Source organism: Musca autumnalis, unplaced genomic scaffold (assembly GCF_047663935.1).
Source record: "Musca autumnalis isolate F117 unplaced genomic scaffold, ASM4766393v1 scaffold_3, whole genome shotgun sequence".
Taxonomy (NCBI): domain Eukaryota; kingdom Metazoa; phylum Arthropoda; class Insecta; order Diptera; family Muscidae; genus Musca; species Musca autumnalis.
Window position 1 is genome coordinate 5,275,461 of NW_027411866.1, and position 13,038 is coordinate 5,288,498.

The window sequence follows — 13,038 nt, forward strand, 5'->3', positions numbered from 1 at the left end:
AACTTATATATCTAAAAAATGGTACAACCTAGGAAAAATTACATATCCTGTCTTGTAGAGAATTTTCACAGCTATAAGATTTTCTCAGGTTCCATGCCGATAAGACTTGCCGTATTCAAGACAAATCTCGAAACCCTAACAAAAAAAAACCTAAAAATGTAAACTGAGCTTCTTTATCTCAAAAATGGTACAGCCTGAGAAAAAATCGTAAACGTCAGTCCTGTAGAGAATTTTCACAGCTACAACAATTTCTTTAGTTCCATTTCGATTGGACTAAAAATGTCAAGTTGAATCGCGATTTATTTAAAAAGCGCTCCGGCGATTTTTTTGTTCTTTGATTTTTCAGGTGTAAGCACCTTCCATTTAAATTTGATTCAAGAGCACCGTGTATATATATATGAAAAAAAGTGTTATATAAATTTGATTCACTTACAAAGTGTTCTAAAATAATTCGCTTTTCAAAATAGTTAGGCTTAATCCCGTTGTCGTTTTTTTTTAATATTTTATTAAAACAACTTTAATTTATTAGTGGGAAAAATTGGCGATGTTTACCAAGTCGTCAGACAGGGAAGACTATAGTTTCGCATCTCGCCACATCTCCTCATCAGTTCCCTTGTTTCTTGTTTTTCAACAAGTTTTTCGTTGAGACTTAACGAACGCATAGCAGTGGGAAAGATTTGGTTTTGTTTGCACGTGAAGTTGCTCTAGTTTAGGTAGTGCCAAAGAAATTCTCGATCAGAGTGTTTCTTTGGATACGTATCTATTTGAGCGAGCAATTTACACTTGGGTATATAAAGTTTCTTGTTGCAAAACAAGAAAAAGGGGAACTGATGGGGATCTGTGGCGAGATACGAAACAATAGTCTTCCCTGCCTTACCCCTTGGTAAACATCGCCAATTTTTTCTACTAATAAATTAAAGTTGTTTTAATAAAGTATTAACACAACGACTACGGGATTAAGCCTGACTATTGTGAAAAAGTCGACATCCCAAATAAAAAAAAACGCCAACCCTCCTAATTCTAAAACATGCTTTCGTATGAAAGAAGAGCTATCTATGTAAAAAGATTTTATAAAACTTTAACAAAATTTTTTCCGGAAAATGTGTTCCTTGCTCTTTAGGGAAAACTTTATTTTTGTTTCCTTTGTATGGGAAAATTCATAGTTTTAAATAGCCGTCGGTTAAATAAAGTGTTATCTAAGTTTTTTTACAATTTGTGTTGTATTACGTCATTTCATATAGAATAACTTCAATAATTGTTAAATATAAGTGTTAGTTATTGTTGTAGGACAATTCTTTATAAAGTATTATACGAAAGTTCTCGTATAAAAAATAATCTTATATAAAGTGAAAATTTTCGCGTGAAATCGGTCGAAAATATATATGGGAGCCTTATCCAAATCTGAATCGATTTCAATATAATTTGGCATTTTTATTTCTAGACCGAATTCAGTCATACATTCCAAATTTCAAAATCGAACACATATACATTCGAAATCGGACATATATAGCGTATTTGGTGCTGAAAATACGTGAAATAGGTTGAAAATATATATGGGAGCTATATCCAAATCTGAACCGATTTTCACCAAAAGCAATAGCGTTCTTCCTATAGCTATAAAAATTATATTCCCCAATTTCCAACTAAATCGGACAATAAATTCGACCTTTACGTTGCGAACGTACGGACGGACATGCATAAAGAGATGTACATATACGCCTAGAAGGAACTATGGGCCTACCTCGTTTTCTTTTGTATGTTACCTACAAATGCACAAAGACATAATACCCCTTACCACAGTGTGGTGAAGGGTATAAAAATAAACATATGTTTCTTTATCAGGGTAAAATTCTAAGTCGATATATCGATGTTCGTCTGCCCGTCCGTCTGTTGAAATCAAGATACAGCTCGCAATTTTGAAGACAGAGCTTTGTAATGTGGTATAGAAGTTTCTATTATTCTTAGGATGTCTGGTATTGCAAATGGGCTATATCGGTCCACGTTTTGATATAGCCTCCATGGAACGGAACCTCCCGATGTTCGGTATTTTGAAGGTTGTGGCCACAATAATCCACCGAAATGGCTGAAATTTGATATTTAGTAGAGTTGTGTAGTTCCGGAACGAACTAGTTCCAAGGAACTATTCCGGACAAGGAACTATTAGAACTATATCCAGCTCTTGCGTTTATATAGTTCCTTTAGTTCATATAGTTCCCTTCGTTTTTCTGGTTCCTTCAATGTTTGTTCGCTGGATTTATTTATTTTTATGTCAATTCATCCACCAAACCATGAAAACATTTCAGTCTCGGAACTATTTGGAACGACGGAAACAAAAAGAGCGACGAAAGAAGAAAAAATTCATTGAACTATTTCGATCTCGGAACTATTTGAAACGGAAAGAACGGTGAAAGAGAAAAATTCGTTGAACCATTTCGGTCTCGGAACTATTTGGAATGGAAGGAACGACGAAAGAGAAAGATTCGTTGAACTATATGGAACTATATTAAGGAACTAGTTCCTTTTGGGAAAAGGAACTAGAAAGATGGATCCTCTCCGGGAACTAGATTGCCCAACTCTATTATTTAGTCTTTCACTGGGTTATAAAATATTCCAGAAGAGAATTATCGGTATAGGTACGCGGGTTCCTATATCCCCCATATAAGCGTACCTCTTGATTATCGGTATTTTGAAGGTTTTACCGAAATATCGGAAACTTAGTATTTAGTCTTCTTTCAGTCTGTATATCGACGTTTTAATATAGTCCCCATGGAACGGTACCTTCCGAATTTCGGTATTTTGAACTTTAGCCACATTTTTTTGCCGATCTTGCTGAAATTCGGTATTTAGTCTTCTTCATAAACGAAAGAAAACTAATTGTTCAATTTTACTTCAATGCAGCAAGTGGTGGTGGGTATAACAAGTTCGGCCTGGTCGAACTTAACGCCGTTCTTACTTGTTATAATATATTTCATTTGAAAGTAGTAAACAGTTGTATTCTTTGCTGTAGAATATACAAATTAATTTTATAAATGAAAAACTCTTGTATGCTTTGAGAGAGAGAGAGAGAGTGATAGAGAGGAAGAAACTTGTATAACACTTTTTCGTATGGCAATAATGTTGTATAGCATTCGTTCTTACGATTTAAGAGCCTGTTTCACTATGTCGAACGATAATGAAAACGAAAGAAAAACTACTCATTTTCTTTCGGCATAGTGAAACAGGCCCTTAATGTAGAATAAGGTATTTACATTTACTAACCAGTTGTATAATACTTTTTTGTAAATCAGTTTAGGTGTTTGTTCATCGAATTTTTGATAGAGAAATTTACTGTATCAAAAGAAAACTAATTGTTCAATTTTACTTCAATGCAGCAAGTGGTGGTGGGTATAACAAGTTCGGCCTGGTCGAACTTAACGCCGTTCTTACTTGTTATAATATATTTAATTTGAAATTAGTAAACAGTTGTGTTCTTTGTTCAGTATAACAGTTTTTTCTTGTGGCGAAGAAGCTGTAGAATATCAAAATTAATTTTATGAATGAAAAACTCTTGCAGGTTTTGAGAGAGAAAGAGGGATAGAGAGGAAGAAACTTGTATAACACTCTTTCCTATGGCAATAATGTTGTATAGCATTCGTTCTTACGAATTAAGGGCCTGTTTCACTATGTCGAACGAAAATGAAAACGAAAGAAAAACTACTCATTTTCTTTCGGCATAGTGAAACAGGCCCTTAATGTAGAATAAAGTATTTACATTTACTAACCAGAATAAAGTATTTACATTTACTAACCAGTTGTATAACACTTTTTTGTATATCAGTTTAGGTGTTTGTTCATCGAATTTAGAGAAATTTACTGTATCAAAAGAAAACTAATTGTTCAATTTTACTTCAATGCAGCAAGTGGTGGTGGGTATAACAAGTTCGGCCTGGTCGAACTTAACGCCGTTCTTACTTGTTATAATATATTTCATTTGAAAGTAGTAAACAGTTGTATTCTTTGCTCAGTATAACAGTTTTTTCTTGTGGCAAAGATGCTGTAGAATATACAAATTAATTGTATAAATGAAAAAATCTTGTAGGCTTTGAGAGAGAAAGAGTGATGGAGAGGAAGAAACTTGTATAACACTCTTTCGCATGGCAATAATGTTGTATAGCATTCGTTCTTACGAATTAAGAGCCTGTTTCACTATGTCGAACGAAAAAAGAAAACGAAAGAAAAACTACTCATTTTATTTCGGCATGTAGAATAAAGTATATACATTTATTAACCAGTTGTATAACACCTTTGTGTAAGTCAGTTTAGGTGTTTGTTCATCGAATTTTTAATAGAGAAATTTACTGTATCAAATGTTTTTAAGAAATAGAAATTAGCTGTAGCTTTATACAGAAAAAGAAATATTTGTAGCTGTTTTTTTTTTCGCTGATCAGTTATATCTAATCAGAATTGTATAACATTTTTGACCAAAAAAAGTAATTTTACAGCAATATAACATTTCTATACCACATTTTTATAGAAAAATTGATGCATTGCATTTGGTTAGAAATTGAAATTTAAAGCTAAATAATTGTATAACAGTTTTCCTTGTTCACATAGATGTGTTATACATTTCCTTTAACAATATGTTTGATATAGCATATCTTTAATTTCTTCGGGTCCAATAGGTGTCGTGTAGTGTTTGAAATGTCAAAACATGTCATTGATATCCCACATTACGGCTACCCATATAAAATTTGAAATAAATAGTAATAAATATCAACATAAACTACCATGAAAAAGGAAAGTAATTTGGGAAAAATCTACGGCTACCAATTTATCCTTACAAAAAAAGATACAATAAAGGGCAACAAGTAAAGCATAGCTTTACATCTGACACTGACAATTTCAAGTATCTAAGTGCTACAGTAAAAGTGAGTGATGGAAAGAAACAACAAAAAGAGAAAATAAGTGTTGGTGTCGGTGGTGGTGGTTGACAAATCGAATAAATAAATACCAAAACAAAGAAAGAACGAAAAAAAGGAAACAATCTAAGATTCTGGTGAAACACTTAAAGGCTAGCAATTACGGGACGACTACAAGAAGAAAATGTTTGGTGTAGATCATATCAAATGCTAACAATAAAGAAGGAAACAAAAGGAATAATTTAAAACATAACAGGTGTTGGATGGTGACTAAAAAAACACTAATCGCTTCAATGAAATACAACTACTTAGTAGGTATGATGGTGTTGGTGTTCTGAATTACCAAATTCAAAACCAAAAAAAGAAAAATAGTAAAAATAATGTTTGTTTTTTGGTAAAAATAAACAATAAAAATGTTTGAAAAAATTAAACAATAACTAGCTAAATATCCATATAGCAGATATGTATATACGAATAATGAATACGTTTATAAGTTGTATATATGTTGTAAATATAGAAAAGTTGAGAGAGATAAAAGATTATTTAAAGAGAGTTTATACATATACAACATTTGTATACTGCTTAGAGCGGTAGTAGTGGTAGTAGTATATGACAGTTGAGTAGAAGAATTATTTTGTTGTTGTTGCATTTTTTTTAAAACAAATGTTTTTTGATAATTATTAAATCTTTGTTCATCTTACGAGTTAACACGGACTCGAACTCTGTACACATCAGGTAGTTCCCTGTAAACAAAAAATCGCGATGACATTTGAGTTGGTGGTTGGTTAGACATCATTTTTTTAAATTGTTGTTGTTGTTGTTGATAAAATTGAAACACAAGAAAATTAGACATTTTATAACAATGAGTGTTGTTTTTTTCTTTCAAATAATAATAATATGACAGTTAAATTTAACAAAAACAACAAAACCATACCCAAACAATGATAACAAAACAATAGTTAATAAAATATTGTTAAATTGACAGAAATTACAGACAAAAGACGAGAAGAAGACAAAGAACGGTGTACAGAGAAACGTCTAAATATATATTTATGTATGTATGTCTATAAACAATATGAACGTGGAACTGCAGTTGTTGACAATGTTAGAATAGTCTTGCTTGGTGACTTGTTTGTGTCTATGTGTTACTCTGCTTAGCGTTTTTGGCGGCTGCTGTCATTGGTGGCTTAAAGTTAATGGTAGTATGTTTTTAATAGGGATCTAAAGAGAGGACTTTTATTGCTTAATACCCTTTCTAAAGATGATTGTATTTTTCAAAGTTCTATATATTAAAAATATTGTCTCTTTTCGGAGAGCATGCGTAACTTCATACTAACGATAATGTTGTACCTCGTTTAAAAAAGAGTTTGCTTTTTAGTACCTTTCCTCATTTTCCAAATTTTCTCAAAGATAAGAAATTTTACTGTGTATTTTATCATGGAGAATTAGATATTAAGCATAAAGCTTGAAAGAAGTTAGTATTTGAATGACTTCTCTAACAGTTCAGAAAGTTTTTAAACATTTTTTTATAGAAAAAATCATTGATGAACATTTTTTATAGAAAAAGTTCATTGGTGAACATTTTTCTATAGAAAAAGTTCTTTGGTGCATTATTTCTATAGAAACAGTACCTAGGTGAATATTTTCTATAGAAACAGTTCATTGGTGAACGTTTTCTATAGAAAAAGTTCATTGGTGAACATTTTTCAATAGAAAAATTTCATTGGTGAACATTTTTCAATAGAAAAAATGCTTTGGTGAAAATTTTTCAATAGAAAAAGTTCATTGGTGGACATTTTTCTATAGAAAAAGTTAATTGGTGAACATTTTCCTATAGAAAAAGTTCATTGGTGAACATTTTGCTATAGAAAAAGTTCATTGGTGAACATTTTTCTATACAAAAATTTCATTGGTGAACATTTTTCTATAGAAAAAATTCATTGGTGAACATTTTTCTATAGAAAAAAGTTTATTGATGAATATTTTTCTATAGGTAAAGTTCATTGGTGAACATTTTTCTATAGAAAAATTTCATTGGTGAATATTTTTCTATAGAAAAATTGCATTGGTGAACATTTTTCTATAGAAAAAGTTCATTGGTTTAGATTTTTCTATAGAAAAAGTTCATTGGTGAAGATTTTTCTATAGAAAAAGTTCATTGGTGAATATTTTTCTATAGAAAAAGTTTATTGCTGAACATTTTTCTATAGAAAAAGTTCATTGCTGAACCTTTTTCTATAGAAAAAGTTCATTGGTGAACATTTTTCTATAGAAAAAGTTCATTGGTGAACATTTTTCTACAGAAAAAGTTCATTGGTGAACATTTTTCTACAGAAAAAGTTCATTGGTGAACATTTTTCTACAGAAAAAGTTCATTGGTGAACATTTTCTTACAGAAAAAGTTCATTGGTGAACATTTTTCTATAGAAAAAGTTCATTGGTGAACATTTTGGTATAGAAAAAGTTCATTGGTGAACATTTTGCTATAGATAAAGTTCATTGGTGAACATTTTCCTATAGAAAAAGTTCATTGGTGAACATTTTGCTATAGAAAAAGTTCATTGGTGAACATTTTTCTATACAAAAATTTCATTGGTGAACATTTTTCTATAGAAAAAATTCATTGGTGAACATTTTTCTATAGAAAAAAGTTTATTGATGAATATTTTTCTATAGGAAAAGTTCATTGGTGAACATTTTTCTATAGAAAAATTCATTGGTGAACATTTTTCTATAGAAAAATTGCATTGGTGAACATTTTTCTATAGAAAAAGTTCATTGGTTTAGATTTTTCTATAGAAAAAGTTCATTGGTGAAGATTTTTCTATAGAAAAAGTTCATTGGTGAATATTTTTCTATAGAAAAAGTTTATTGCTGAACATTTTTCTATAGAAAAGTTCATTGCTGAACCTTTTTCTATAGAAAAAGTTCATTGGTGAACATTTTTCTATAGAAAAAGTTCATTGGTGAACATTTTTCTACAGAAAAAGTTCATTGGTGAACATTTTTCTACAGAAAAAGTTCATTTGTGAACATTTTTCTACAGAAAAAGTTCATTGGTGAACATTTTCTTACAGAAAAAGTTCATTGGTGATTTCACACATTTTTCTATAGAAAAAGTTCATTGGTGAACATTTTGGTATAGAAAAAGTTCATTGGTGAACATTTTGCCATAGAAAAAGTTCATTTGTGAACATTTTTCTATAGACAAATTTCATTGGTGAACCTATTTCTATAGAAAAAGTTCATTGGTGAACCTTTTGCTATAGAAAAAGTTCATTGGTGTACCTTTTTCTATAGAAAAAGTTCATTGGTGTACCTTTTTCTATAGAAAAAGTTCATTGGTGAACCTTTTTCTATAGAAAAAGTTCATTGGTGAACCTTTTTCTATAGAAAAAGTTCATTGGTGAACCTTTTTCTATAGAAAAAGTTCATTGGTGAACCTTTTTCTATAGAAAAAGTTCATTGGTGAACCTTTTTCTATAGAAAAAGTTCATTGGTGAACATTTTTCTATAGAAAAAGTTCATTGGTGAACATTTTTCTATAGAAAAAGTTCATTGGTGAACCTTTTTCTATAGAAAAAGTTCATTGGTGAACCTTTTTCTATAGAAAAAGTTCATTGCTGAACATTTTTCTACAGAAAAAGTTCATTGCTGAACATTTTTCTATAGAAAAAGTTCATTGGTGAACATTTTTCCATAGAAAAAGTTCATTGGTGAACATTTTTCTGTAGGAAAAGTTCATTGGTAAACATTTTTCTATAGAAAAAGTTCATTGGTGAACATTTTCCTATAGAAAAAGTTCATTGGTGAACATTTTTCTATAGAAAAAGTTCATTGGTGAACATTTATCTATAGAAAAAGTTCATTGGTGAAAAGTTTTCAATAGAAGAAGTTCATTGGCGAACCTTTTACTATAGAAAAAGTTCATTGGTGAGCCTTTTTCTATAGAAAAATTTCATTGGTGAACATTTTTCTATAGAAAAAGTTCATTGGTGAACATTTTTCTATAGGAAAAGTTCATTGCTGAACATTTTTCTACAGAAAAAGTTCATTGCTGAACATTTTTCTATAGAAAAACTTCATTGGTGAACATTTTTTATAGAAAAATTTCATTGTTGAAAACTTTTCTATAGAAAAAGTTCATTGGTGAAAATTTTTCTATAGAAAAAATTCATTGATAAAAAAATTTTCTATAAATAAAGTTTTTTGGTGCATTATTTCTATAGAAAAAAGTACCTATGTGAACATTTTTGTATAGAAAAAGTTCATTGGTGAACATTTTTCTATAGTTCATTGGTGAACATTTTTCTATAGTTCATTGGTGAACATTTTTCTATAGTTCATTGGTGAACATTTTTCTATAGAAAAAGTTCATTGGTGAACCTTTTTCCATAAAAAAGTTCGTTGGTGAACCTTTTTCCATAGAAAAAGTTCATTGGTGAACCTTTTTCCATAGAAAAAGTTCATTGGTGAACCTTTTTCTATAGAAAAATTCATTGGTGGACCTTTTTCTATAGAAAAATTCATTGGTGGACCTTTTTCTATAAAAAAAAGTTCATTGGTGGAAACTTTTCTATAAGAAAGTGCATTGGTGAACATTTTTCTATGGAAAAATTTCACTGGTGAACATTTTTCTATAGAAAAGGTTCATTGGTGAACATTTTTCTATAGAAAAATATCAAGGGTTAACATTTTTCGATAGAAAAATGTTATTGGTGTAAATTTTTCTATATATAAAGTTCTTGTTAAACATTTTTCTATAGAAAAAGTTCATTGGTGAACATTTTTCTATAGAAAAAATTCATTGTGAACATTTTTCTATAAAAAAAGTTCATTGGTGAACATTTTTCTATAGAAAAAGTTCACTGGTGTACATTTTTCTAAAGAAAAATTCATTGGTGAACATTTTTCTTTAGAAAAAGTTCATTGGTGAACATTTTTCCATAGAAAAATTCATTGGTGAACATTTTTCTATAGAAAATTTTTCACCAAAGTTCATTGGTGTACCTTTTTCCATAGAAAAAGTTCATTGGAGAACATTTGTTATAGAAATATTTCATTGGAGAACATTTTTCTATAGAAAAAGTTCATTCGTGAAACTTTTTCTATAGAAAAAGTTCATTGTTGAACCTTTTTCTATAGAAAAAGTTCATTGTTGAACCTTTTTCTATAGAAAAAGTTCATTGTTGAACCTTTTTCTATAGAAAAAGTTCATTGTTGAACCTTTTTCTATAGAAAAAGTTCACTGTTGAACTTTTTCTATAGAAAAAGTTCACTGTTGAACCTTTTTCTATAGAAAAAGTTCACTGTTGAACCTTTTTCTATAGAAAAAGTTCACTGTTGAACCTTTTTCTATAGAAAAAGTTCACTGTTGAACCTTTTTCTATAGAAAAAGTTCATTGTTGAACCTTTTTCTATAGAAAAAGTTCATTGTTGTACCTTTTTCTATAGAAAAAGTTCATTGTTGAACCTTTTTCTATAGAAAAAGTTCATTGTTGAACCTTTTTCTATAGAAAAAGTTCATTGTTGAACCTTTTTCTATAGAAAAAGTTCATTGTTGAACCTTTTTCTATAGAAAAAGTTCATTGTTGAACCTTTTTCTATAGAAAAAGTTCATTGTTGAACCTTTTTCTATAGAAAAAGTTCATTGTTGAACCTTTTTCTATAGAAAAAGTTCATTGTTGAACCTTATTCTATAGAAAAAGTTCATTGGTGATCCTTTATAAATAGAAAAAGTTCATTGGTGATCCTTTTTAAATAGAAAAAGTTCATTGGTGATCCTTTTTAAATAGAAAAAGTTCATTGTTCAACCTTTTTCTATAGAAAAAGTTCAACAAAAGTTCATTGGTGAACCTTTTTCTATAGAAAAAGTTCATTGTTGAACCTTTTTCTATAGAAAAAGTTCATTGCTGAACCTTTTTCTATAGAAAAAGTTCATTGCTGAACCTTTTTCTATAGAAAAAGTTCATTGCTGAACCTTTTTCTATAGAAAAAGTTCATTGCTGAACCTTTTTCTATAGAAAAAGTTCATTGCTGAACCTTTTTCTATAGAAAAAGTTCATTGCTGAACCTTTTTCTATAGAAAAAGTTCATTGCTGAACCTTTTTCTATAGAAAAAGTTCATTGTTGAACCTTTTTCTATAGAAAAAGTTCATTGTTGAACCTTTTTCTATAGAAAAAGTTCATTGTTGAACCTTTTTCTATAGAAAAAGTTCATTGTTGAACCTTTTTTCTATAGAAAAAGTTCATTGTTGAACCTTTTTCTATAGAAAAAGTTCATTGTTGAACCTTTTTCTATAGAAAAAGTTCATTGTTGAACCTTTTTCTATAGAAAAAGTTCATTGTTGAACCTTTTTCTATAGAAAAAGTTCATTGTTGAACCTTTTTCTATAGAAAAAGTTCATTGTTGAACCTTTTTCTATAGAAAAAGTTCATTGTTGAACCTTTTTCTATAGAAAAAGTTCATTGTTGAACCTTTTTCTATAGAAAAAGTTCATTGGTGATCCTTTTTAAATAGAAAAAGTTCATTGTTGAACCTTTTTCTATAGAAAAAGTTCATTGTTGAACCTTTTTCTATAGAAAAAGTTCATTGGTGAAAAAGTTCATATAAGAAAGAGTTCATTGGTGAACATTTTTCTATACAAGAAGTTCATTGGTGAAAAATTGTCTAAAGAAAAAGTTCATTGGTGAACAGTTTTCTTTAAAAAAAAAGTTCGTTGTTTAAATATTTTCCTTTTGAAAAGTTCCTTAGTGAAGATATTGCTATAATACCAATGACGTATGCGTGAGACTGAATACAATCAACGTCATTTGCATTTGTAGTGGTTACCGATACCTGCTTTAAAACTGCTTTTTAGTACCTTGGGGCTCCTAGAAATTATAGCCACCAATGACAGCTGCCTGTAGCGTAAAGCGTGCAAAGTTTTTCTATTTTTTATTTTATATACACTGTGAAAAATTACAAATAACATTGGAGTGTTTACACTGGGAAAGAGTATATTTTGGGTGAATTATAACGGCGAGTTATAAATGTGTGTGTGTATTTACAGCGACTATATTACAGATGATGGCATTGTTGTACAGTGGTCGGGGGGGTATTTTAGGGTCTGTAGAAATTAAACTAATGGAAACAATTAATGGGGTCGATTTGTTGGTTCTACGGTTGGCACTCTTGTGAACAAATTTTGTTGAAAATTCACCTTTGGCACCATAAAAATTACTAGGGAAATAAAAATCCCGTGCCCCATGAGCACGCGTTATCGTGATGTTAGCATCATAAAATTTCAAGCTTAAGATTTTTGGATCAAATGGAAAAATCGTGTGGTAATACTCTTGGCCTTCAAGAGGGATATTTTTAATAATATTGCTTGTAAAATGGGTATTTTTCATGGAGTTTGTAGAAATGTGGTGTTTGGTACCTTGGCTTTTTGCAATTGCTAATTTTCGATATCTTTGAAAATACAAGGGTTGATTTTCGTACCTATAGAAGAGGACCTTTTGTATATATTTATCTATAGAAAATAAATTTTCGCTTACCGCCTATGCCTTTTCGCTTTGATATTTTTATATACAAATAATTTTAATTATATCATATCGTATAGACTTGTAGGTACCTCTTGTCATGGACGGGATTCTCTTTTTTTGTATTTGTTGTTACAGAAATGTTGTTTTTTTTTCTCGATCTATGTACCTACTATTGTTTCAGTAATGTCTTAATGGTTTATGAAAATGACACTTGTTCTACTCTCTTTTGCTCCCTAGTTTTGTATCTAAAGTTTTTGTGTTGTGGGAGGTATCAGTGACTGAGACTTTGTTTGTTACTCTACTGGTATGGAAAACTCAATTTCTACAATTCCAATTGCTTGGTTCAAATGGCTCAAATTTAAGGGGTTACAACTAAAAAAGAAATTAGTAGCTAATTAAAGTTAATTTAATATATTTGTTTATTTTTTTAATGGAAGGCGGCAATAACAAAGGGGAAATAACTTAACTTTGGAAAGTTTCTTTTTTTTTGCAACAGGTAAACAAAACGAAACTAAAATAAAGCACTAAAAAACATAGGGGAAGTTCGAAATTAAAAATTATATATTGCACATAAAAAAGGTCCCTACTAACAAGACCCTTATTTCTATATTTT

General features: G+C 29.8%; 1 protein-coding gene across 8 annotated transcripts in view; it reads right to left on the bottom strand.

The window, feature by feature from the left end:
• Window positions 1–13,038, bottom strand: part of Ca-alpha1T (Ca[2+]-channel protein alpha[[1]] subunit T) — a 257,504-nt gene that overhangs the window by 63,789 nt on the left and 180,677 nt on the right. For all 8 annotated transcript variants that reach the window (XM_073979063.1, XM_073979060.1, XM_073979062.1 and 5 more), the window contains exon 7: window positions 5,600–5,641. In XM_073979063.1, coding sequence (XP_073835164.1) covers window positions 5,600–5,641 — 42 coding nt within the window. The remainder of the gene's footprint in view (window positions 1–5,599; window positions 5,642–13,038) is intronic.